We start from the raw sequence: 27107 nt of genomic DNA, 5'->3' as shown, positions 1-27107 counted from the left end.
TCGAATGAAACTGACTTCAAGCCACCTTGATGTACTTCCTCCATCATTTTTCATCAGTGTGCTTGACTCTATTGGCCCCTGTATTCTGGAAATAATTAATACTTGTCTTTATACTGGCTCAGTTCCCAGCTATTTTAAACAAGCTATTGTTGAACCAATATTAAAGAAACCAAATTTGGCAGTTACAGGCCAATATCAAAATTAACATTGGTGTCAAAGATCTTGGAAAAAACAGTTGCAGAACAACTTAACAACTTTTTGGAGAAGAACAATTTTCTGGACATTTTCCAGTCTGGTTTCCGCAAATTGCACTCTACTGAAACCACTTTGCTTAAAGTGTCTAGTGACATTCTGATGGCAGCAGACTCTGGAGAGTAAACCGTTCTGGTTATGTTGGATCTCAGCTCTGCTTTTGATACTGTTGATCACAGCATCATGATAAATAGGCTGAAGGACTTTTTTGGGATTACTGGTGGTGTTTTAAAATGGTTTATGTCGTATCTATCTGAGAGATCCTTTACTGTCTGTATGAATCATGTGTTGTCGGAAACATCAGTTCTGCCTTCTGGTGTACCTCAAGGATCTGTTTTAGGTCCTATTCTCTTTTTGCTGTATATACTCCCTCTAGGCCAAATTATCAGATGTTACAATAATATTTCTTATCACCTCTATGCTGATGACATTCAGTTGTACTGTTCTTTCAAAGCTTCTGAGTTTTATAAATTGTCATGTTTAAATAATTGTCTGTCAGAAATCAAACAATGGTTAAATGACAATTTCCTTCAGTTAAATGCAGATAAAACAGAAACTTTGATTATTGCACCTGATCACATGCTCTCAGAAATTAGGCAGCATATCAGTTTTTTAGACCCTTCATTTCAGTCGAGTCTCAGAAACGTAGGTGTTATATTTAACAGTTCAATGTCTCTTGAGAAACACTCTAAAGCACTTGTCCGGAACCGTTTTTATCATTTAAGAAACATTTCTAAACTCAGACTACTGGTGTCAAAGGCAGAACTTGAGATGATTATTCATGCTTTTATCTCTTCTCGTTTGGATTATTGTAATGGTCTTTTTACGTGTCTCAACAAATCAGCTCTGGATCGCCTTCAGTCTGTACAGAATGCAGCGGCAAGACTTTTAACTGGTACAAACAAGAGGTCACACATTTCTCCAGTTTTGGCTTCTCTTCATTGGTTGCCTGTAAATTTTAGGGTTCATTTTAAAATTTTAGTTGTAACTTTTAGAGCTCTGCACGGGGAAGCTCCCCAGTATATCTCTGACCTGTTGTAACCTCATGCTTAATCCCGAGCACTTAGGTCTTCAGGTCAGAGGCTACTGGTGGTCCCACGTACTGGGTTTAAAACACGTGGGGATCGGCCTTTTCAGGCACTGGCACCTAGGCTGTGGAACTCTCTGCCGTTGTCTTTATGCTGTCTAGACTCTATTGACTCCTTTAAAAAGCAGCTAAAGACATTTTTATACAAACGGGCTTTTAATTAATTTTAACTTGTATGTCTGATCTTATTGTGAAGCACTTTGTGATTTTTATCTATGAAAATATGCTATATAAATAAATTTTACTTACTTAAACAAAAAGATTCTGTGACATAAATAGACGACCCGTCAAAGAACAGAAGGAGACAGACTTAAGGAGACTCAAATACACAAGAGGGTAATGAGGGAAGTGGAAACACCTGGGGAGGCACAGCTGACACGAATGAACATGACGCCACAGGGGAAGTAAAACAAAACACACTGAACATGGAAACACCAGACTCTCAAAGTAAAACAGGAAACATGGAGAGACGTAGACATGACGCACAAGCTTGACAACATGAAACACGCAGACAAGAAACACATGACAGACTGACACAGAAGACAGGAAAAGACTCACAAACGCAGGGACATAGATGAAACCTAAACTAAACCAAAACAACTAAACTCTAACTAAATAATAGCACAAGAACTTAATATATTTCCAAAATAACATAAGAAATCCAAAATACAGAATAAACTCAAACTGCTGGGTCTGCACAGACCTAGCCCCTGACATAGAGACCAGTTTATCAGTTTATATTTGAAGGTGGTTAGCTCTATAGTGTCTAGTGGTTGGAAATCAGCAATGCAGGTTGTGAATTATCTGCTTAGATTTTGCTGAATTCACTTAGTCCAGAAAGCAGCAGCAGATTCAGTTCACAGCCACACAGCTTCTTGTTCCTGCTGTTGTCAGCCTCATCACACACCTGATAGAGTGCAGTTCATCTGGTTTGGTCTGTAAGTTACTGACAGAATCCAGAAAGAACGATCACAGGTTGACAGACGAGCCTACCTGTAATCTGCAGACATTTGCCTCACTTTGAGTTGATCGTAAGGTTTTGGTGGATGTGATGACTCTTCTCAGGGCAGCATGCTGGAGATGCCATGAGGCTGATATAAAAAATACCCAGGTATCAGCTCAGTCTCCTTTCATGTTCTCAGGCTCACGTTGTGTTTAACTGAACATCAGAGTTTTGTGTGTTTCAGGCTTGTCTGAATGAAGCCATGGGGTGAGAACAGTTTGATCCCTCTGACCTCTGTCTCTCTGGGAAACTCCAGTGGGCTTTCAACAGTTGGCTCTGATCCCTGTCCCCCCACCCGGATCGAACCAAGGCAGCAGCGCAGATTAAAACAAAGCCCGCTGTTTCCCCCGAGCTTTGTGCTCCGTTAAAGCATGTTTTATCAGCTACGCTCAGAGCTGCAGCAGCCTGTCTCTTTGTCCTGAGGAGCCTGAATGCATTGTGGTTCAACAACAGAAACACATCAGAACTGGAAGGAAAACAGAGGCCCCAGTACGACCTTCAGAGAGATTACATGCGGTCGACAAACTTCTGCTGCACCCATTACAATGATTAGCAATAAAAGTGCACAACAGGTCCAGTTCATTTTATTGATTTCTGCAGCCACTGGACCGACTGCAGTCACACCGGAGAGGTCCAAAATTCCACACACAGGCCTGTGAACCTGGCTCTGTGTGTCTGTGTGTGTGTGTGTGTGTGTGTGTCACACAACAAATCCTAAAGAATCTGATTAAAAATTTTTGTCACATCTCCTCCAGACACCATCGGCTTCCATCATTCAGGGAGGCCTCTAGCCTGGACTGAGGATGTGCCAGGCATCTTAGACTCCAGTTATGATCCAGTTCCAGGTGTGGTATGAAGGAGGGTTGGTTTTAAGTAGTTAGAGAGCCCTCATGGTTAACTCAGGCTGTCTTTAGTAGACTGAGTAGTGTCGTGAGTTAATTTTAATAATAATAATAATTAATTATTATTTCCTGGTGTGGATTCAGCAGCTCTCAGAGGAATGGGGCATAGCATAGCCATCTAACAGCCATAGCTGTTAGATGAGGCATCTTGATCATCACCTTCAGCTTAGAGGGTCCTTCTTCAGTTTGACCGACTGATCTGCACTGATGTGAGGGAAGGAGACTGGGCTTTTGACCTGTTTAAGTCTTTTATTTCTGCCTCACACGCTCCACCATCACTCACAATCATTTCACATGTCATTCAAACTAAATGGCTTCTAACTCTACCCTTTCACACACGACAACATCACAAAGACAAGAAAAAATCTGAGACAATCGAGCAGGCAAGTGTAGCTATATGTACACTGGGAGAGTAATGACCTGATGGGAAGCCAGAACAAAGACAGGAAGTAGAACTAGCAAAAATAAAACAGGAAATGGTGAGTCTCTTCAGGTCATATTTCAGGAGACAAGTTTATCAAGTTTATCTTCAGCATCACTTCTCCCTCTGATCTGAGACCATCTGAAGTCAGCAGGTGAATGTTCTACACAGCAACCTGAGCTCGAACTGAGACACCAATGAAGCTTCATGAAACAGTTCACCTTCTGCAAGAACCATCGACAAGCTTTAACCACAGGGTTCCTCACAGAGAGGCATTCAGGAACATCAGTTCAGGAACTGTTCAGACAGTGGTGACTGTAAATAATGGCGGTAAAATAGAGCGACTGAGTAGATGACAGAGTTGTCGTCTTCTTCAGGCAGCAGCAGATCAGAGATGATTTTTCTGTTCTTTCTGGTGAAAGAAATGGAGCCAATCAGTCTAACAAGCTCTCTCTCTCTGTGGTAATGTTGCTGGCTCGTCCATGACGACAGATTTATCATGTCACAAAATGCTGAGTCGACCAAGAGTTGAACTCTTTCTTCTGAATTACAGTGAGCTGAAAGGTGGATTGGTTTAAACTGTTTACAGCTTGATTTAATACATTTATCCGAGCGCCACTGCAGGAACCGTCACAGGTTTTAGCTGGAGGAGCGGCGCTTGGCTCGGAGCTCTGTAGCATCGAGCCAAAAGTGTTAAAGATGGATTTGAGAGAAATTGTTCTGTATCAGTACACTGCAGTAAGAAGCAATGCTGGCTGTCAGTGAACGCCCCCTCGGTGATGTTAGGTGTGTTCCTGTTGGGCCTGGTCTGAGGCCCTGAATCACACTGACTGCTGCGCAACATTCAAGCCAGAGATGAGCTGATGCAGTAACACCGAGGAGTATTTTGAGCTTTGCTGCAGTAAAAGTACAAATGCCACAAAATGAAAATAAAGCAGTACAGGTCACAGTCCTGGGTAGGAAAGTTCTGTCGGCGTTCAATTTTGTGCTTTTCTAAGCGCTTATTGTGCACTGATGGATTACAGAAAGTCAACCTGTTTTCAGTTTGTGAGGTTTCCAGCTCATCCAGAGATTTTTAAAAAGATTCAAGTGGAATAAATGAGAAAGTGCACCTCACAAACAATGCTGGACTGGATTTAAGAGCACAGTGTTCACCTTTGACCTCTTTTCTGTAAGCAGCTTTGAACCAGATGCTGTGAGACTGTAGTACAGTAATGTCTGATGAGGTTTTTACGCTATCACAGACTGTATATAAAAGATGGTGCCACTGCGACATCTCATATTGAGCTCACACATTGGGTGTTGATCCAAAACTTTTCCTGTATTCGCAGAACAAACACAAGCTGAAACTTGGCTTTATGTTTTGTGTGAACACACCAGCAGAGAGAGAAATCCTAGAATTTCAATCAGAACTCGAACTCAGCTTTCTTGGATGGTCTGTTACTACAGTAGCCTCACAGCAGCCATATTATTGGCCACATGATGTCATTAAAAATACTCCAAAACGCTCAAACAGAACAAACACAGGCCGGTTCAGGTGAAGACAGCAAACAGCTAGCAGATACAGCCACCTGTGTCACCATCCACCTGTCAATCAAAGAGGCCACACCCCTTCATAAAGTTTATGCAGGTGAGTTATGGAAACATTCTCTCCCTGTGCAGTTGTTTGAAGAGGGAAATTATCTATAGAAACCAAAGCCCCAGAAGCTCCAGACAAATGTAAAGTGAGATTATCCAACAGGAAGTATAGAATAGAGTAGAATAGAGTAGAAAAGGCTTTTATTGTAATAACAACAAAATTATGTGTGCTCCATGCCATCTGTGCAGGAATAAAATATAAATAGTAGACAGCAGGCATACATAACAAACAGGACAAATATATACAATCAAGAGCAAAGGCACACAGTGGAAAGCAAAGTGCTCGGAATCAGTGCAAAGAAAAAGAGGACTGAATAGTCCGCATGTGAGTGGCTTGAGTGATCGGGGTTACTCAGATCATGGGCACCCCTGCCCCTAATCCTAACCCCAACTCTTAACAGTCCGAATGGCCCAGGGGAAGAAGCTGTTAGTGAGTCTGGAGGTGTGGGATCTTACTAACCTAAGTATTTTGTGCTATAGGGTCTACCTTACAATATAAAGCGCCTTGAGGCAACTGTTGTTGTGATTTTGCGCTGTATAAATAAAACTGAATTGAATTAGAATTATGGAAGGAAATCAGCTGACCCATCAGCTGATGTGTGCAGCTATGAGATCAGCCCCTCCTTTTACACTGTCATGGCTCTGCCCATTTCCACCTTTAACCCACAGTCTTCAGCTCCACTCCAGTGTTTTCTACAGTCATTGGTCCTTACACTCTGCAGCGCTGAGCTCTGATCTATTCCAAGGTTTATTGGCGAGGCAGGGAAATTTCCTGTCTCATTCTGAGGCCTCATCTCACTAAAAGCTCAGCAGACCTGAATCCAGCGCCTGATTGAAGGGGACAGACAGATCAATGAGTCCCCCTGGCTCTCGCCGAATCCACATCCATCACATCGGCTGCAGAATACATCACACTGTCGCTGTTTACATTCTACATTAGGTAATCACTGCCCCACCAATCACATGGGCCCACAGCCAGGAGGTGCTCCATGTGCCACCACCTGCTGATGTCTGAGGCTGAGCGGAGGTCAATGGTCAGGCTGATTTTTACCTGGAATTAAATGGCTGTTGCATGCTGGGAAAATTTAGCAGCCAGGTAGGTAAGTCTCAGCAGACACACACACACGTACACACACAATAATTCTGCAGCATCTGATTGGATGAGCACAAATGAAAACACAAAGAAAGATGTAACTTATATAAACCTGAAGATGTGATAACACGACTGAGACAGAGGGTAGGATCCGAATAATTGGGAACTGAAAAGTCAGAGACAAAACCAGCTCCTCTGACCAATCAGATTTCAGGAAACAGACTCTGACTCTGGGAGTCAGAGGATCTGAGGATCCTGATAATCATCAGCAGGAAACACAGAAACTTTATTTTTCTTGTGGCTACAAATTTAAATAAACTTTATTGTTCCAAGAACTTAAATATCTCACTGTGAACTCTCTCTTTGATAAATGTACCGCACATGCTCACAGACTATTTAACTTTGGGATTACGTATCGAGCATAAAACCTTCATGTGACCTGCCTCCTGCACGCTCTAACCAGGAGCTTCCACAAAACAAACCAGTGAGAGATGTCGTCCTAAAGTGTTCTACCTCTTAGAGAGCTCATGAAGGAGCACAGCTTAAGACAAAGAACTGATTTAAACGAGCTTGCTGTCATCACTCTGTCAAAACTCCATCTCCTAACATGACTGACTGTCAGATACATTTTTAATCTGATCAGCTCAGGAACCTGACAGAAGGTAAAAAATGAAACATTAAAAAGGTTTCAGACTTTGACCTGCAGCTGTCTGTTTTTCTGGTAAAATTATTTAATTTATACGTTGCTATTATCACTCTGTGACCGCAGCTCACAGTGAAGATTTAAGGTTGTCTCCTGTTGCTGCCACACTGCACTCCAGTTTCCTCCGTCCTCGCTGTGTAACGCTTTCAGCTGCTTTTTGTTGTCACTCAGCTCAGACTGATCTGACTTCCTGTGAGTTTTCCTCTTTGATGCTGTCAAACTCTCATCCAGTCTGAATTATTGATGATGTGTGACGCCTCCTGGTGATTACGGTGCTCTTTAAAAAAAGGCATCGGGCTTTGGGATGATGGTGAGTGGATAGTTGTAGTGTATCTGGGTCTGGGAGCTGATGGCTGAGGTGAGAGGCAAGGTGAAATTTCAGCTGTACTGTGACAGATGCATTAACTGCTGCAGCATCATCTCATTTGACGAAGAGGAGGCAGATCAAAGAGGAAACATCTGCAGGCTGAGAGGATCCAGAAAAGAGTTTAACTCTGGGGATGAAACCACTGCTCTTCATCAGTTCTCAGAACCAGCAACATGAAAAACTCCAGCAAAGATACCATCACGCCACAAAATGCAGCACACGCCAGAGATTCCCAACCAGGGTTTATTTCTGCAGACACCGAGGAATGTGTAAGGGGGAATGAATGATTCAGTGCATGTGAGCAAGAATAAATTCCAGATGAGACGCTGGTTTAAGGCTGATATTTGTAGATTTACAATAAGCAGAAAAATTGTTGAGTCAGGTTGGTGTGGCAGAAGAAAAGGGAAGCTGCCCCTTAAATATCTAAAAAACTTGGATGTGAGGAGCTCCTCAATATCAGTTTATTGTCCTAGTTTGAAATTTTTTACATCCAGCTGAAACCTGCCTGCTCTCACCTCAGACTCAGACTAAAGGATCAGTGTAGAGGCAGCTGAGAGCAAACACAGCTAACTCTGCTGGACTGATACCCACTTATCCACTTCTAATCGATCAACCCATCTTTCACTTCTCCAATTCAACACTGTGGAGCCTATCCCAACTGTTGAGTCTCCAGTCTGTTGCAGGGCTAACACACAGCGACAGATGACCATTTTCTCTGATTAACTCCTATCACAGGTCAGAATCAGGTAACCTGACCTGCTGTCTTTCAACTGTAGGAAGAAGCTGGAGAATTCGGAGAGAACCCATGGACAAACAAACAGAACTGGCTTGTGGAATCAAAACCAAACGCTTTCTGGTGTGAGGCCACCATGCTGACCACTGTGCCACCAAAACAAGCAGTATTTATGACATCATGATAATAATGAATTACAGTAGTCTAGCCAAGAAGTAATAAATGCATGAACTAGTTGTTCAGCGTCACTCTGAGACAGGATATTTCTAAATTTATAGATATTGTGCAAACAGAAGAAAGCAGTCCAACATATTTGTTTAATATGTGCATTGAAGGACTGACTGACTGCATAGCAGTGAAAATTTATGCTATGCCTTCTGATGATACTGCCTAAGGGAAGCATGCATAATGTAAACAGAATTGGTCCTAGTACTGAAACCTGTGGAGCTCCATAATTAACCTTAGTGTGTGAAGAAGACTCTCCATTTACATGAACAAATTGGAGTCTATTATATAGATATGATACAAACCACTGCAGTGCAGTTCCTGTAATACCTACAGCATGCTCTAATCGCTCTAATAGAATATTATGGACAGCAGTATGAAATGCTGCACTGAGGTCGAGCAGGACAAGCACAGAGATGAGTCCGCTGTCAGAGGCCATAAGAAGATCATTTATAACATTCATTAAAGCTGTTTCTGTGCTGTGATGAGCTCTGAAACCTGACTGAAACTCTTCAAATAAGCCATTCCTCTGCAGATGATCAGAGCAACTACTCTTTCAGTAATGTTTGAGATGAAAGATTAGCCTGGTTGGTTGAAGATTAGCCTATAATTCACTAAGACCACTGGGTCTAGAGATGGCTTTTTAAGTAACGGTTTAGCCGATTATTAGAGATAGGTTGAACATATTTAATATTAAAGCATTAATTAATGGCAGGACTTCTTTGAGCAGTCTTGTTGGAATGGGGTCTAAAACACATGTTGATGGTTTGGAAGAAGTAAGTTAACTCAGAAGGATCAGTTGGACATAATGTCCATAATGTTACATCTGTAAGATGCTTATGATAAATTTTTTCTCAAATTTTTTTCTGTAATGGTTAAAATTTTATTTGTGAAGAATTTCATGAAGTTATTACTAGTTAACATTAAAGGAATGGTTGGCTCAACAGCGCTCTGACTTTTTGTCAGCCTGGTTACAGTGCTTATCCAACTGAGCATTTCACTTGTTGAAGACTAAATATCGGGCAGAAAGGCCCACAAACACACAGGAGCTGAAAGCTGCTGCAGTAAAGGCTGGCAGAGCATTAAAAATGGGGAAACCCTTTTTAATGTTTTATATATATATAGCATTAATATAATGCTAATAATATATATATATATATATATATATATATATATATATATATATATATATATATATATATACACACACACATATATATATATATATATATATGTATGTATGCATGCATGTGTGCATATGTATGCATGCGTGCGTGCGTGTGCAAATATCCCCAACACACAGAGACACACACAGACAGACAGTTCAGGTCTGTGCTCAGACAGTTTGAGAATTGGTTCATTATTTTGTTCAGCTTTCAGATTGGCTATCAGACGGAAACCCCCACAAATCCCCTCAATCACACACACTGGTTTGCTGTCCTCATGGGGACATCCCATTGACATAATGCTTTCCCTAGCCGCTTACCCTAACCATCAAAAATGAATGCCTAACCCTACCCTTACCCTAAACCTAACCATAACCAATTGTAACTCTGAGTATGAGTATGAAAAATGCCTTCAACCCCATGGAGACCTGGATTTTGGTCCTCACAAGGGCTGTTGGTCCCCCACTGAGATAGTAAGAACCCATATACACACACACACACACACACACACACACACACTCACTTCTTCTATTAAAGTCCAGCAGCAGCTGAAGAGGTCGATAATGAAATCTGTTCTGTTCTCTCTGCTCAACTTCTGATCAGCCTCCTCCTCCTCGCTCCTTACTCCTACCCCCCTTTCTTGCCCTCCTCTTCCTCACCCTTCATACCCTCCTCCCCCTGTGAACTCTTTCTCTCTGTGTGGAAATATTAATCTTTTCATTAACAGAATTTAATTGCCAGCAGACAGACAAGCGAGTGCAGCAGCTTCAAAGCTCATCAATGGAAAATAAAAAGATTTTTCTCTCGTTTCTCTCTTTTAACTGCGCTCTCTGAGGTTTCCACAAAAAAGCTATGCTGCTGCAATCTCAGGGAGGATGTCTCTTCAAAGTTGAACAATCATCTGGATCCAGTGCTCCACAACAACCAGTCAGCTCTCAGCCAGGAAAACTCATCCAGAACAGCACCACTGATCCTGAACCAGGCCAGTGCTATTGTGACTGAAGGACCAGCCGGCACTTTGTGACTGCCATTGAACATACAGCCAGCACTAGGGATGGGTATCGAAAACCGGATCTTGTTGAGAACCGGTTCCCACTGTTTCAATTCCTTGGAATTGTTTGCCATTTTTGCAAACGATTCCCTTATCGATTCCAGTCGCCCCGAATGACGTCACCACGTTGCGGAACGTCATTTACCTGGCAGGAAACATGGCACGTAAGCGGCTCAAACGCTCAAAAGTTTGGTTATACTTTACTAGAACGGATGACAACAGGGCAACTTGCAATACTTGCAAAGTAGATATTTCATTTAAGGAAGGAAACACTACGAATATGCAAAAGCATTTGCTCACAAAACACGCGATAACCTTAAATGAATGTCATGTTTTTAATTCCGCTCCGGACTCGTGAATCTTAACCCAGCAGCAGCGGTAACGTTTGCACGTCCTCTCCCATTAATGCGGCAGGTAAATAATCAACTAACAGTGCATATTATGTTAGCGCGATCTGCCTTATTACAAAAACTGCCATTACTGTGCGCTGCATTTGCCATCAGATTTGTCCAGCCCAGCGGCAGGAAGCTCCTTGATCAGCTGGCTGGATGTGTGGAGTCAGGCGTCACCTTCACCTGCTGAGAGTCTGAGTCGATAACGTGCTGCAGCCAACGGCAACAGCGTGACCTCCAGCGGGAAGTCGGCTGACCGACAGCTCAACGTGGCCTGCATTCCAAAGTTAGGAGTAAATGGCATGGGGTCAAAGGGGGTGCCTGACTTTGGAGACCTTTGATGGGCAGCGACAGCTGAGACAATATAGAGGTCGAGCAAGGTCAACCCCTGAGTATTTTGGCAAAGAAATTGATGCTGCTGAGATGAGATTGGATCGTGGGATTTTTGATGGCCAGGAATCGATGTGCAAAATCATGAAGCTAAACATGGTAGCAATGTCGAAGGATGGGACGAGAAAATGAAGTGGTTGTGGAATGAACGGCACGCTTTCCAAGCAGTCCAGTAGGTGGACAAGGTGCTAGGGTCTGTTAATTATAGCTTTTTGGGAAAGGGTGATGAGCTCTACGATGCTAGGGTTTGGATGTCGGATGTTGTGGCTGAAAAAGGAGCAACTGGTGAGTAAGGCTGGAATTACCAAGGGATAGATTTCAAAAACAGTCGAAAAAGGCAGCAAACACTCCTGGATATGTTGGCAAATCTTGGGAGGACACGCTGAAGAGAACTACAATCTGCCAAAATAACCCCCTCAGCTGACAAAAAACCCAGCATCTGTGTAAAGCTGAATGTCATCGGGGTGGGACAGCTGATCGTCATAAAAGAAGGTAATGCCATTCCAGTTAGCAAGGAGTAGTTGCCAGAGCCACAGTTCGGCTTTGGAGGAGATGTCCAGAGTGATTGTGTCGAGGAGGGATTGATTAGATGCTGCAAGAGAGAGCAGGTGAGAAATAAAGGAGGTGCCTTGAGGAATTATACGTAGGGCAAAGTTTAGGTGTCCTGCAAGAGAGTGTAGCTGTTGTTTAGTACATGTGGAAACACGGAGAAAGTTTTGAAGGAGGAGAATAATATGACTGAGTATTTTGATAGGCAAAGAAGCCTAGAACTGCATAGTGTTGAGGGTTATACCAAGGGACTCAACGAATGTTGAAAGGCCCTCTGTTTTTTCTTCTTCTGAGAATGGAACACCAAAGAACATCAGAGAAAACTGACTTCAGGGTGGATAACCCTTGAGCTAACCCTTTTGATGTAACTTAATAGATGCATTCTGAAAAAAATCATGGAAACTGATGGAATTTTCCAAATAAAACAATTTCAGCTGTTGAACAAATGGAGTTAGTTTTCAGTGACATCATCATCATCAAAAAAAAGTGTTGTTTTTTTTTAAAAATCTGTCTGATTTCAATGAAACACGATTTGCTGAAATGTCCAAGTCTGAGGACCGATTCCAAAATAAAATTCATTCTGTTTAAATTCTTTGCGATGAGTTCTTCACAGCGTGTAAACGCCTCAGAAGAAGGCATCAAGCTCAGAGCCGGCAACGATGTGCAGAAAGTAAAATGACCTGGTTCTTCTACAATGCTTTTCTACTTTACCTGAGCTCTCAAAGCACTTTATACTACTTGCCTCATTCACATCAGTTCATACAAGCACCCTTTTCTGTGCTTTTTCTGTGTAAGTGCTTTCTAACAATCAAAAACACTCTGGTGGATGCCTCATCGAGTGACTTGGGGTTAGTATTGTGCCTGAGAACATTTGGCATGCAGATCAAACCACCGATCTTCTGACCTGCTCTACCTCCTGCCGCCTATACTTTCAGAAACAGTCATGTGACGGCCGTGGTTAGAGTTAGGGAGACTGCGGGCGGCAGTGGGCCCCCACATGAGATTTCGTCTGATCTGCAGACATCACACGTCACACTGTAAAAACTGAGCATGCCCTTTCAGCTGCAATGACAAATGGCTCAGCGCAGTGACGGCAGTCACTCAGGCCATGTTGAGCTGTCGGTCAGCCGACTTCCCGCTGGAGGTCACGCTGTTGCCATTGGCTGCAGCACGTTATCGACTCAGACTCTCAGCAGGTGAAGGTGAAGCCTGACTCCGCACATCCAGCCAGCTGATCAAGGAGCTTCCTGCCGCTGGGCTGGACAAATCTGAAGATGGTGCACGTGAGATCCTTCTTGGATCCCACTTGGCTCGACAACAGCAGGAGGAAAACGAGCTGCAATCAATGAGTGACGAAAGCTCAGATTACTGCGGTGAGGAGAACGAAAGCACTTCTTCTTTTCCATCCAGAATTTCAGAGAATAAGGCAGACATAGTTTGACTCCCAGTTTCTCTGATGAAACACGACACAGGGCCAATCTAATCAGGCAGTCTGCTCTCTGAATCAACTTCACTCCAAATCTGCAGGAAGGAGACTCGAGTTCAGTCATCACAGAAAGCTCAGACACCTGAACACTCACCTGAGAGTGACCTTCAGACACCTACAAACAGCTGAAACCTGATAGAAACATTCATGTTTGACCTCTGACCCTCTGTGATGACCTCTCAGTATGGCGTCGGCCCTGTTAACCCCAGCGGTTTGGACCCGTGACACTCTCACACCAAACAAGGGTTCACTTCCTGGTCACATGACACTTTGGAAAAGTGTCAGTGCTTCCCTGAACGTAGTAGCGAAGCTGGTGCTTCACAACTCTGTGTGGAGCCCACAAGCATGACTCAGAGCTAGGTTCATCTCGCCATTCAGAAAGAAACTGTGATGTCGCCGCATCTCGCCCCAGGATCAAAACTGAGTTTAGCCTCACATAACAAATGATTTCATGTTTAGTACGCTGTAGAATTTATTTGTTGTTGTTACGAAATTTGTCCTCTGCTCTGCTACCATTAATCTCAGAGGTTTTCTTTAACGAGACGCCCAGCAGCAGAAGATCTGCTTCAGCTGAAAGGAGGGAAAACCTTTGAAATCATGCTTGCTGATGAAAACGTCTGAATGATGTTAATGAGCAGACACGTTCCATCAGTGTGCAGCAGCAGCCTTCACCTGTTCACATTCACCTTCGTCAGCAGGAAGCGTGACTGGGGCGGGGGAGGACAGCTGGGAGAACAGCTGCTGCCATTCTCAGCTTTTTACTAAAAATTTAAGTTCAATCAGCTGACAGCAAGCAGCTGCTGTGTTACAGTGGAAGGTTTGATGGTGGGTTCAGCTTCAGTGTCCGTTACTTTCTACATGCTCACTTGCTGTAAACGTCTTTATCGTAAAACAATTCAAATCACGAGCCAGAGAAATGTTTCTGCTCATGCTCAGTATGTTTAAATAAAGTTTTTTTATTGCAGCAGGTTGCTTAAATAAAGTTTTCCAGGGTTTAAAGTGAGAAGACCAGCTGCTCCTGGTTGAAGCCAGATGTTTCTGTTGTGGTAGATGTTTCAGTGGGCGATGGTCTGGACTGTTCAGGTCAGTTATGGAGTCATGCTGCTGAAGTCTGAGCTCATTGTATGAAATCAGAGAGATTGTAAATTAATCATACGGGGCCTGGATTGTAGACTTTGCTCTTAAACCTGCAGATGTGCTTCAGCCTTATGGAGTCTTCACAGATGTCCAGTTACGCCTCCCATGTGCACTAATGCATGCTTTGAGCTGTGAGCTTGATGATCCCTCTCCTCTTTAGCCCAGAGGACGGCATCCACAAACAGTAACTCCTCTTCTGATTAGTCAGAGAGAGGCTTCTTCTCTGTTTGGACCTTTTCTTCTTCTTCTTCTTTATCTCCTAGTGGGTTTTGTCTGGATGTTTTTGTGCTGTTGCTTTTTCTTGCTGTGAAACAAATTGCAGAGCAGCTCATTTCCATGCCATTCGTTCTGTTGTTTATCTTCATCTGTCCATCAGGGAGCAGAGGCTGGTGTAAAGGAGCAGCAGCAGCTGATGTCAGCGTGCAGAACGTGGAGAAGTCAGAGAGCGACGGCAGACAGACGGCTGGATAATCCTCTCTGATCAAAGACTTTCTAAAGAGTAAAGAGATGTTTGTGTTTGTGGAGGTTTTCACTTCATCCGTGAACAGCAGCTCAAAGCCACACTGGATTTATTTCACACTGAGACACAACAGCAACACAAACCGAGTCACAGAGAGGAAACACAAGCCATCAAAGTGCGGCAAGATTTCACTCTGCAGAGGAACAACAGCAAGCTGCAGCGCTGCTCTGATGCAACGCAGAAGAAATGAAGAGTTCAGACAACCAGAAGCACAGTCAGGTGGACGGATACAGCACAAATACTGGCACAGGTTCAAGGTCATTCAGCAAAAACCAGTTAGATGACCATCATGCTCACAGACAACAGAAACAAACCTGCACAAATGAGACACACAAGGGGGACGGAGGCAGAAATTACATCAAAATAATCAAGTGAGAGGGGATAAATAGAATAGAATAGAATAGAATAGAATAGAATAATCCTTTAATTGTCCCACAAGGGGAAATTTGGTTGTAACAGCAGCCAAAAAGACAAATATACAAACAAACAGTACACAGGACACGGAACAGAAACATACACAATTTTTCTTACATATTTACATTAAGGACAATGATTCAAATGGTTCAATGGACAAAATCTCCCCTACAAAGACATTCTGTCATAGAAACTGTACAATTAAAGCTCGTCGTCCGTCTTTGATTGAACAGCAGGAGCTCATGTCAGTGCATAGGTCTATTGCAGCATAACTAAGGTAGGATTCAAGATCACCTGATCCAGCTTTATCTATATGCTTTATCAAAAAGGAAAGTTTCAAGCCTCATCTTAAAAGCAGAGATAGCGTCTGTCTCCTGAATCCAAACTGGAAGCTGGTTCCCGGGAAGAGGGGCCTGAAAGCTGAAGGCTTTTCTTCCCATTCTACTTTTAAATGCTCTAGGAACAACAAGAAAGTCTGCAGTGTGAGAGCAAAGAGCTCCATATGATCACCTCCCGCTGAGCTCATCACTCCATCGCAGCATCTTCATCCTAGCCCCTGAGTTTTTCTCTTCCATCTAAATAACACACTTTATTGAGCATCCCGTTGTCATCACACCATTGATCACAAATAAAATGACTTCATTTATGGCACGCTGCCACTAAAGTGCCACAACACAGTGCTCCTGTGGTATGACTGACTTCTCAAAGGTCAACAGTCCACACATATTTCAAAATTCAAAAAGAACGTCTTTCTGTGACCTTCAGGTTCTGATACCTTCCACCCACACAATCTCAGATTAACCCAGCACATCGTTGGCTGTGGTGACGAACTGTGTCGCCCACAAGGTGCCTCGCGGTGTTTCCTCTTATTTCACAGACGTGTAGTTGATTTTACATGTGTGGACCCAGAGCAGAAAAAGTGCTGAGTGCTCAGCGATTTTGAGTCCTCAGCTTCGCCAGTTTACATCACCAATGATATCACAAACACGCCACGTGGTAAAGGCACGATATGAAGGCTGCTCTGCAGACGGAGCGAGGACAGCGAGCGGATTAGCGGGCCTGTTATAAGACCGAGGACCCACGAGGACCATTGGGGACCCAAAACACCACAACAAGACACTCAGAGCGCCGACCAGTGCGTGCGCACACACACACACACACACACACACACACACACACACTCCCGTTTCTCTGACTGGATTATTTGAGTCTTTACTCGTGCCACCGTTTCTGTCTTCATGTTTCACACTCTGCTTCAGGAATTCAGCTTCGAGCTCCTGATGAATCTGGGACTCACTGAACTGAATTAAATGCTCTTTAGCAGCTGCAGAACGTGGCGTTCGAGTGTCAGCAAGGTCATTAATAAAGGTGAGTTAAGGTGTTAGCTTCACCTGCTCAGTGTTTGTGTTTGTAACATCAACAAAGATGAAAAATCATCCTAATTGTCTAATCAAGCAGCATGTAGGCTTCAGGCTGTTTCTTGTTTACATTTAAATAATGATCGCATAATGAAAACATAATTAAACTGAAACCAGGGGCATAAAAACAACACATGGGGAGAAGGAAGTCTGCGTCTTCTGATTGCACCCTGTACACCTCCACGTCTTCTTCCAGGAAAGAAACGACCTTGAAATCAGATGAAAATGGAAAAGCACGTGTTCTGAGAGTGTGTTATGATTCAATTTGTGTGTGTGTGATCCTGTGGGAATTAATAAGTAAGTCTCATCTGTAACATACAGCCTCACACTGAATGTAGATATTTTTACTGTCTGTTATCTGGTGGAATGTTTCTCACCAATGTCAGAGAGCCTGAAGGCAGCTCAGGGCTCCGAGTGTGTGTGTGTGTGTGTGTGTGTACTGTAATCATCTCTGAATGAAGCAGCATCTAAACTGAATTTATTACAAACGAGTAGTTCCTGTTTGTCCCACAGGACCTGAATGCATCATCACTGCCAGTGGTGGTGGTCCTGAGTGTGTTTGTATGTCTGTGCCAGCTGGTGTAGGATCAGTCTGATATGTTATCAGCAGTCTGTTTATCAGCCTACAGAGTGCCACGCGTCAGCAGCTAATTATCAGCTCATTAAGCTTCCTAACGAGGGAGCCCTAATGAGATTCTGGACTGCGTCCGGCAGCTCCGGCTGTCCCCGTCTATCATATGTGAACATGTTTCTGCTTCGCTGATAATATTGTGCACTCTGTACCTGGCAGCACAAAGGACATTTATGTGTGACTTGGTAACACAAATACAACTGATGGCAGGTCAAAGGTCACAAAGAGCTCAGCAGGTTGATGTCAGAGAGTCACAGTCAGACTCTTCCCAGCATTCTCTGTTTTCCTGTCACTAATGAAAACATGTGTCTGTGGCAGTCCCAGAGTAACCCTTCACTGTACCACTGATGTTTCCTACAAGGGGAGCTCAAAAAGACTTTTTACACAAAAATAAAAGAATAAACTTTATTTGAAACTTTATTAGTTCAGTCTGAAGACGTCACCTGGTATTTCCATTTAAAAAAAGAAACAGAATAAATTCAACTAAATAACGTTTTTTCTATGCGAATAAAATATGAGTTTATGAGAGTTACAGATGATCTTGTTCTGTTTTCAGTCACATTTTAGAGAAACTCAAAGCAAACTTCAGCCACAACTTTGCACCTTCAAAGGTTCAAGGAGAAGAGCACCAGCCTAATGAAGTTTAGGCTTCACTTCCTCTCCTGGACCCGAGTTTGTAGACCAAAGATTTGTGGCTGCACAATGTTTCCATACTGCTGTACTAAACCCAGTAATCAGATTACAGTTACTAATCCCAGCAATCTGATTAATGTGACTACATCCAGTAACCGAATTAAGGTAATAAAACAGAAAAATGACCTGATGAACATTTCGATGCCTCAGTTCATGTGGCGGTAGGAATGAACAGCTTTTCAGGGGTGACAATTACTTCTAATTTAATTAATTAGAAGTAAGAGATGACTTCTTATAAAGCCCTTGAAAATGTGAGTCGGTGTCATCTCCTTCAGTTGGAGCACAGCTCATCACCATAGAAACAGGAAGCTTGAACTCCTAAACACAGAGTCTTGACCTTTCCTGTCATCACATTTTTCAGAAACCACATTTCTTCCCTTCTGGCTGCTCCTCCCTGCTCCCGCTGGAGGTCTCTTCCTATTGAAAGGGCTTCTTCCTCCCCACCGTCTCTGAGTGCTGCTCATAGGGATCCTCTGTGTTGAGATTTTCCCTCCAACATTGCAGTGGTCATGAGATGACTGTTACCGTGAACTCAAACTGTATAAATAAAGTCAAACTAAAATGAAAATCTTATTTGGATCAGTCAAAAAAATTTCCAGCAGCGGTAAAATTGAACTCTACCCACTGAGTGTGAGAAGGGAAGGTTCCTCTGTGACACAGGGAGGAAAAGAAAGCGCCGTTATGGTTTCAGTTTGTTTCTGCTGTCAGAGGACCGAACAGCTCTTTAACTCTGAAGGTCACAGTTTGCTGATCCAAAGTTTATCTAGCTGCAGCCTCAGAGAACGCTAAAAGGTGAAAAACCAGGTTTAATCCACCCGTTACAGCCGCGCACCTTCTGATGAGATCAGCTGATGTGTCGGCGCTCTGAGCTGTCAAACGGTTTAGAGAAATCTTTCAGGTAGTTTGTGCTAAAAAGTCTCAGGGGCCAAATCTCATCTTTACTCTGCAATGCTCAGACGAGACGTTTGATACGAGCGCCGCTGACTTTCAGTGTTTCATCAGCAATTCCTGCCAGCTCATTGGTCCCCGCAGAGCTCTAAGCTGAAGTATTTTTAGTCAGGATGTCTCAGTTAGGTGTTTGCATTCAAACCTCACAGGTGAAATGAAACCAGTCAGACCTGCTGAGGTCAAACAAAGAGACGAGTGAGGCATGATGGGAAACTAATCTGCTGCTGCTCGTCTTCAGAGGGATTAAAAGATTCAGTTATTTCACCGTCAAGCTGAATTTAACCCTGAAAACATCAGATTTACAAACAATCATCAGCACACTCACTGAGCCACATCCGCGGCTTCTAAACTCACCTGGCCTTACCTGTCACACAGCAGTCTCACACACAGCTCAGGTTAAAGGACAAATTCACTGTTTCCTCTTCATAAGTCAAGTGGATTCAGAACAGAGCTCTCATGTGACCAGGAGCATATGTTCATTCATATGTTACAGCTGAGTGACAGGAAGTGACCACAGGAAGTAATCTTTGAATAAACTGTTTCACCCCAGACCTCATTCAGATTATTTTAATGCAGTAAAAAATTTGAATTTAAGGACAGTAGTTTCAGAAACCCGGTGAACCTCTTTCAAATGCTCAGGATGAGCAGGCGTTACACTTGGTCACCAGTCGTTAAAGCTTGTGTCACATCACACACTGATCCTATTTCCCACTGCACACCGTGCTGTGACCTCAGCATGAGAAATGACTCGGAAGGAAGGACAAACAAGTGTTCATCAGACAGTTTCTAGTTCACACCTGGGGGAAATCCCTTCATTTACCTGCATGCAACAAAGGCTGCTCAAACATGTTTGGTTGTAAATCACTGTAAAACAGTAGCACACATCATCCCTTCGCTGAATTTTTCTGTTTTTACAGGTGACTCCAGCAAAACAGCCTGAAAATGACGAGCTTATAAAGCACACCTGAGTGATTGTTCTTGGACGTAACACAGCTGTTAATGACGTGGTCCTTGTGAAGCAGACTGCAAACATTTTCCTGCTCCTGGATGTGATTCGGCTGTGTTAGGTGGAGTGAGCTTCAAACTGCGGCAGCTGAATTCACACTCTCCTTGTCTTTGTCTCTGTCCACACTTGGAGCGTGGGCCCACGTCAGCTGATAAAAGGAGTCCCCAAATGTTTAAAGCACTGCAGCACATGCTGCCTTTCAAAACTTTAATCTGATTGCAAAGAAAACTCAAGCCCATTCATATTTTCACAGGTTTCAGGCACCCCACTGCCTCAGTGACAGATCATGAAGAAGCTGTTGCTGAGCGTGCTGACCGAGTTGACCCGATCAGAGATGTCTGCTGTGCAAACATCAAACAGAATCTCCCGTGTTCCTCCGAGTCTCTGAGCAGATGCTGGCACTCCTTCAGAGAATCTCTGAGATCAACAAACAGCAGCAGGATGAACCAGAAACATGAGAAAAACAATGTGTTTGTAACCAATCAGAGGAGTCAGAGACACGGGGCTTTCTGCATGCCGTACACAGAGGGGAACAGCATGCACTGGCACAAGGAACACAGTAAAAACTGATCCGAAAAAGCAGTCCTCAGTCGAACCTAGATCGATGCAGTCCAGCATGGTGAAGGACATCAGAGGACCGTCATGACCCAGACATTTATTAGAAATCAGTTAATGATCAGAACTAAACTCCTAAACATTCACAATTTCGCTCCAATGATTGGACCTGTAGGTCGGATCAATAAAGGACAGATTAATTTGATTAAGTATGAGAAATGAGCAGGAAGGAGGTTTTATATTCCATCACTACAAACACCGGCTCCCAGCCTGCCATTACGTCAATACTATGTTTGTGTCTCAGCATCAAACTGTGGTTCAAAGCGTCAGAGAAAAGGTCGAGTCAGATCTGCAGATTATTGGACATAAACCAGCCACAGGAGGACGGTTTAAAGCAAAGTTTGTTGTAATTTCCGCTGAACCTCTCACTCGGGTCTGTGCGCCGCCAAGGATGAGAACATGACGGTAAACTGTGTCCAGGCTAAAAACATCTGCTGCAGATGTTTCTGGTCTGCAGCAGATAAAGTAAAGCTACAGCTGCTAGGGCCCAGTCTTCAACAGACATCTCATACATGCACCTGCATCGTGTGTGTGTGTGTGTGTGTGTGTGTGTGTGTGTGTGTCTGTCCGTACCTGTACCTGTACCTACACCTCTACCTGTACCTGCACTTACACCTGTACCTTTACATGCACCTGCACTTGTAGCTGTACCTATACCAGGGGTGGGCAACTCCAGGCCCACCCCTGGTATAGGTAATCCAGCACAGCTGATTCAAATGGCTAAATTACCTCCTCAACATGTCCTGAAGTTCTCCAGAGGCTTGGTAACAAACTAATCATGTGATTCAGGTGTGTTGACCCAGGGTGATATCTAAAACCTGCAGGACACTGGCCCTCGTGTCCTGGAAATTGCCCACCCCTGACCTATACCTATACTTGTGCCTACACCTGTACTGTACCTGCACCTGTACTTACCTGGACCTGGACCTATACCTGTACCCGTACTTGTACCTCCACCTGCTGCTGGCTCACCTCTCCTCCCCCTTCTCCCCACATCGTGACAATGAACTACAAGCAGACCCTCCTACAAACTCTCATCAGCCCTTACTGTGGGGTGAAAAACATCACTTCACACTGAGGTCACGGAGGAGAACAGCCCAATCACATCCTCCTTTATTATACCTTCGGGATCTCTGACGTCAAAACCGAGCTGAGCTCCAGTCTACAACGAGAACCTCTGAAAAGACTTCACACAGCTCAAACACCAACAGGTGGTGCTATCAGGTTGAGCATCGCTATGTATTATGGGACACCATGATCTGCTTTAATTTCTTAAGGATACTGCAGTGTCTCCACTGCTAAAAGAGGCAAATAAGGACTGAAGCTCATTTCCAAGATGATGATGGTGCGAGACAAAAACGGGTTCTGGTAGAACACCTGAGTCACAGGATTAAACCTGAATGATGAAGGCTGCTGTGTGTGTCTGAGTGTGTGTGTGTGTGTGTGTGTCTGTGTGTGTCTGAGTGTGTGTGAGTGTGTGTGTGTGTGTGTGTGTGTCTGTGTGTGTGTGTGTGTGTGTGTGTGTGTGTGTGTCTGTCTGTCTGTCTGTGCCTGTGTGTGTGTGTGTGGGCAGCTGTGTGTGTCTCTGTATGTGTCTGTGTATGTGTCTGTGTGTGTGTTGGTCTGAGTAGGTTTGTGTGTCTGTGTGTGTGTGTCTGAGCAAGTGTGTGTGTCTGTTTATGTGTGTGTGAGTGTGTGTGTTGGTCTGAGTAGGTTTGTGTGTGTGTGTGTGTGTGTGTGTGTGTGTGTGTGTGTGTGTGTGTGTGTGTGTGTGTGTGTCTGGGTTGCAGCTTTAACCGGATTGTTTTCAGCGTTAAAAATGAAAATCTCTGCTCAGTTAATCCCATCACCACAGTTAGGCTTTTACTCTGAAACCCTCCCACAGGAAGTGCTGCATCCTCTACTAAATTAAATCACATCGAGAAAAATTTATATTTTCATAAAGACTAAAAACCTGCTAATTGTTTCAGAATAGTCAGCCAGGGAAGAAAGAACATGAACCCTTTGATGTTACTGCCTCGGATCAGCTGATTGATCAGTTAGCTGTCTAGAATAAAACTAATCAATAATCAACAAAAATGATGGTTAATTTCCACACACCTGAGCTGAACACAGCTCAGTTAACAGCATGTTGTGGACTTTGAGCTTTGGTCTTGTGTGATAGGCTGTCAGAAGTACAGGGACGGATCAGGAGAAATTTTCTTAGGGTGGTATGAAAATCAAAGCCTTTGTCTCACAGGTGTTACATCCTGTTACATCATTATATATATGAGGTTAAAATACAGTAAGTATACACATGTCTCATGGAAATATTGTCTATAACTTTGTTTTCTTTAGCCCAGATAATTAAAGATTGCAGTTACATAAAACATGTGAATTTTGATGTTATGTACTGTATAGCTTGGATGATAAGTAAGCATGCGGCCCAATAAGTTTAAAATCCAGAAGCTACAAAACGCAAGGTGGTTCATTTACAAACACACAGGTCTAACTCTTTTTTTTAAATTACAAATAATTAAATTGTTACGTACTTAAATTTACACAAAATGCCAGAAATCTACACTGTCATGAAACACTTTTCACAAAACATTGAAACCTAATTTGTCATGATTTATCGGGTTAAGTCTCTGGGTTCCAGGATATAACTGCCCATTGCTGACTACAATTTGAGTTTATCTTTATAATTGACCCCTAAAATTTTCCACCTTGCCTTGCTTGGTATCATTCTTTTCAGTACAATCTCATTTGTCTGAATTTACAGTTATCTTTTCATTTTGGCATACTGTATTAACCCAACTGATCTGAAATCACACAAAATCAAGCCGTAAATCTACAGAAGTGTTTAGTGAATTATTTTCATAACTTGAAATGCAAATGTAAATTGTACATTTTAAAAACCTATGCACAAATGTTGTACACAATAAAGTTATATATTATGTATTTGCCTAAAATCGCAGCTGCTGCATCGGGTGGTTTTTCTACAACCGTTTATAAATACCAAAACTAAAATGAGAGAACAATCAAGAGTCACAATAAGATGCCACACAAAGAGAGAGGGGAACACTACAGGTCTGAAACCTGCAGGCCTGACAGCAGGAGGTGTATCACTTCTGTTTCCCACCTGGAGACAGCGTTTACACTGCAATCTGCATATGGAGGGTTTTTGGCACCAACTGTGACATTCAGTACTCGTCTCTGTTCTGACACACAAAACAAAACAACAACAATATACTAACTGTACACTCCAAACACGCTACACATCACAAATTTCTCACATCTCAAAACTCGCTGTCGATATTGCTCCCTCTCGCTCTCTTTCATCACCATCACTCTGAAAAATTTCCCCTCTTCATAAATAACCAAATCCCACGTGTTGCTGTGTCATTTGTATTGGTCGACGTGGTACACTTTTCCACCAATAGGAAAGGGTGGCATTTTTTTCCTTTTCTTTTTTTCCCACTGCCCTTAGAAAATCCAGTTTTTACCGTTTCTTCCTGCACAAAACATGACGCTAGTATTCAGAAAATTATATATTTTTTATTATAACTCTGGTTTTAGTGGCCTAAAAGTAAAACGTAAAAATTGGCATATAGTTTGAAGTCTAAACTTTCAACACAAGCTGAAATAAAGACTCAGCGTGGCTGCAGCTTGTAGCTATGTCAGCTTAAATTGGTCACGTGATTTGGCAACGCAGCATGTCTGTGGACCCCAGACGGTTACTACGTTCCATTTCCAGAGTGTAACAATTAGCCACCTGTGCTGAAATCTGAAATGCCCATAGTTTTGATTCAAAATGTGCTCTAGCACAATCATAAGCATCAGTTGCTACTGACTTCAAGAAATAAAGCCAGTTTGGGCTAGGAGCTGGACCATTTTTTAGTGGTGGTAGTTTTAGAATTTATATTCAATGTTAATTGTAACCAGGCTCAAAGTGGTAATGCTACCTTATTTTAATAAATAACATTGTCATATGCAAAACTTGGGTGGCACGAGATTATTTTAGGGTGGCACATGCCACCCCATGCCACCCTATAGATCCGCCCCTGCTGAAGTTTAATTCAATTAGCAGTGACATGCACAGTGCCTCCGCACACTTACTGATATCAACGCCACACCTGGAGAACAGAACAGGAAGTCCAGCATCTCTGTTTAAAAGACGTTTCTCTGCATTGTATCAACATTGATGCGGCTCAGGCTTCAGACTTGCAGTGACGCTCCTCCCACAACAGAGGCCAAAGCATCACCTGCTCGTGAGCTGAAGTTTAATGCAAGGACCTCTCGTGGTTGTGAAGGTGATGAAACATCATCTTCATGGAAACCAGAATTAAATAATGCTTTAGATGTGACTGTGTCAGCACCAAGGTGCCACCACTGTCACCTTGGGCAGGACTAATTTCCATGGTAACCTAAAGACTTCATCAAACCAACTTCTCCTGAAACATCCACGGAAAACATTCTGTCTCTCTTAACTGATCAGTCAGTTCACTGATAAATCTGATCGGTCCAGTCTCGACTTGCAGGAACTTCTCCTCACATTAGACCAGCTTTGATTTTTCTCATCCAACCTGTTACACACCTGAGCTCCACCTAACCTGAGCTTCAGTTATTCAACCTCAGATGGTTTCTCTGCTACTCCCTTTCTGTTCCCCCATGTTCTCCTCCCTGTTCTCTGTTCTCCTCCTCCACATTCTCCAACCTGTTCTTCAGTTGTTGAAGCTTCAAAGTGAATCCATGAGAGCAAATAAGCAAGCGCACACATACGCGCAAGCGCACTCCCCCCCCCCCCCCCCCCCCCCCCCCCACACACCTCCAGACGTCACACAGGTCAAGGTCAAACCGGGGACTCGGACCGGGCGGTTCCGGGCGGTTCCGAAACACGTGCCCAGGGTCCAGGTGCGGGCTCGCGCAGGCGCAGCTCTTACCTGCGTGCGGAGCGGCTCTCCGTGCTGGAGGACACTGATGAAGGGGATCTCCAGGGAGGAGGCGGTGAGGTCCACCTGTAGTAGCTCCTCGCGGCTCTGCGGGAACGCGAGCACGGCGGACACTCCCTGCACCACCACGCCCTGGCACGCGCAGCGGAGCAGCGACTCCGGGTCCGCGGCGGTCAGCTGCCGGGGCACGAGCTCCAGGCTCAGGTTGTAGGGCAGGAAGTTCACACGCTCCGGGTCCCGCTCCAGCTCCCGGTCCCGGCTCACCGCGGCCGCAGCGCGGCTCAGCGCCGCCTGGACCTGTACGCGCGCCGCCCGCTGCGCCGGCAGGAGCGCACCGACGCGCACGGAGTGGCCGATCTGCGCCAGGAGGCGGCACGGCTGCGGGTGGAGGAGGCACGGCGGTACGAGGAGGAGCTGCAGGAGGAGGAAGGCTCGGAGAGTCCGGAGGCAGGAGGAGGAGGAGGAGGAGGTGAGAGACATCCTGCCGCGCGCTCAGCATCGCTCCTCCGCTGACTCCTGCTGCTCCGACAAACACGAGAGGAGGCTGCTGCTCCTCCTGCTGCTCACAGGAGACTGAGGGAGGAGCAGACTAAGGAGCGGAGGGGAGGGGGGGAGCGCTGTCCCAGAAACAGGAGGTGCAGAGGAGAAGAGAGAGAGGGAGGGAGGGAGAGGAGAAGCAGAGGAGGAAATGAAAAGGGGGAGGTCAAAGAGACAGAGGAGGTGGTGAGTGGAGAGAAGAGGAGCAGATTCAGTTTGTTTGTTTATTTATTTTAACAACTTGTTTTATTTACTTAATTTTATTCAGTTGTCTCCATTGATGATCATTTTAATTATTTTTTTGTTTGTTGGTGGCTTTGATGATAATCTTCTCTGACCTTCACAATAAAAGTGGCTCCTGATCACAATTTTTCCTGTTGTTATCAGAGATTCATAAAGCCTCCCTCCTTCTCCTGTTTGTATTAATCACAGGTGTATTGATTGGTATTTATTATTGGGCATCTGGAGGAGCAGAAGCAGCTGCTGCAGATGTTTTATTGAAGTTTTGAAGGACGATAAGGTCGGGAACAGGAAGCTGCTGCCGAGGCTTTCTGAGGAGAATCCAGCTCGATTCGTCATCCTCCGAACATCACAGCTGAGAGCTGGGCCGTTACATAACACACAGACACACACACACACAGTGTTAATATTCCATTTGAAATCTGTGTGAGAAAGTGGAGCAACAATCAGGAAATAAAAACTGACCTGAAATCATTTTTTTCCTGAGCATTTGGAGCTCTGCGTGTTTTTAATGAAAACCTCCAATCTGCTTTTATCTGTACTCTCCTGAAAACAAATG

General features: G+C 43.9%; 1 protein-coding gene across 1 annotated transcript in view; it reads right to left on the bottom strand.

The window, feature by feature from the left end:
- Nucleotides 1–26878, bottom strand: part of grin3bb (glutamate receptor, ionotropic, N-methyl-D-aspartate 3Bb) — a 61596-nt gene extending 34718 nt beyond the window's left edge. The window contains exon 1 of the mRNA XM_085151707.1: nucleotides 25763–26878. Within this exon, the coding sequence (XP_085007833.1) occupies nucleotides 25763–26251 (489 nt within the window). The 5' untranslated portion in view covers nucleotides 26252–26878. The remainder of the gene's footprint in view (nucleotides 1–25762) is intronic.
- Nucleotides 26879–27107: the final 229 nt, after the last annotated feature.

This window comes from Neolamprologus multifasciatus, chromosome 23 (assembly GCF_963576455.1).
Source record: "Neolamprologus multifasciatus chromosome 23, fNeoMul1.2, whole genome shotgun sequence".
NCBI classification, from domain to species: Eukaryota; Metazoa; Chordata; class Actinopteri; order Cichliformes; family Cichlidae; genus Neolamprologus; species Neolamprologus multifasciatus.
The sequence above is the reverse complement of the archived record's forward strand: the minus strand, read 5'-3'. Positions and strand labels throughout refer to the sequence as shown.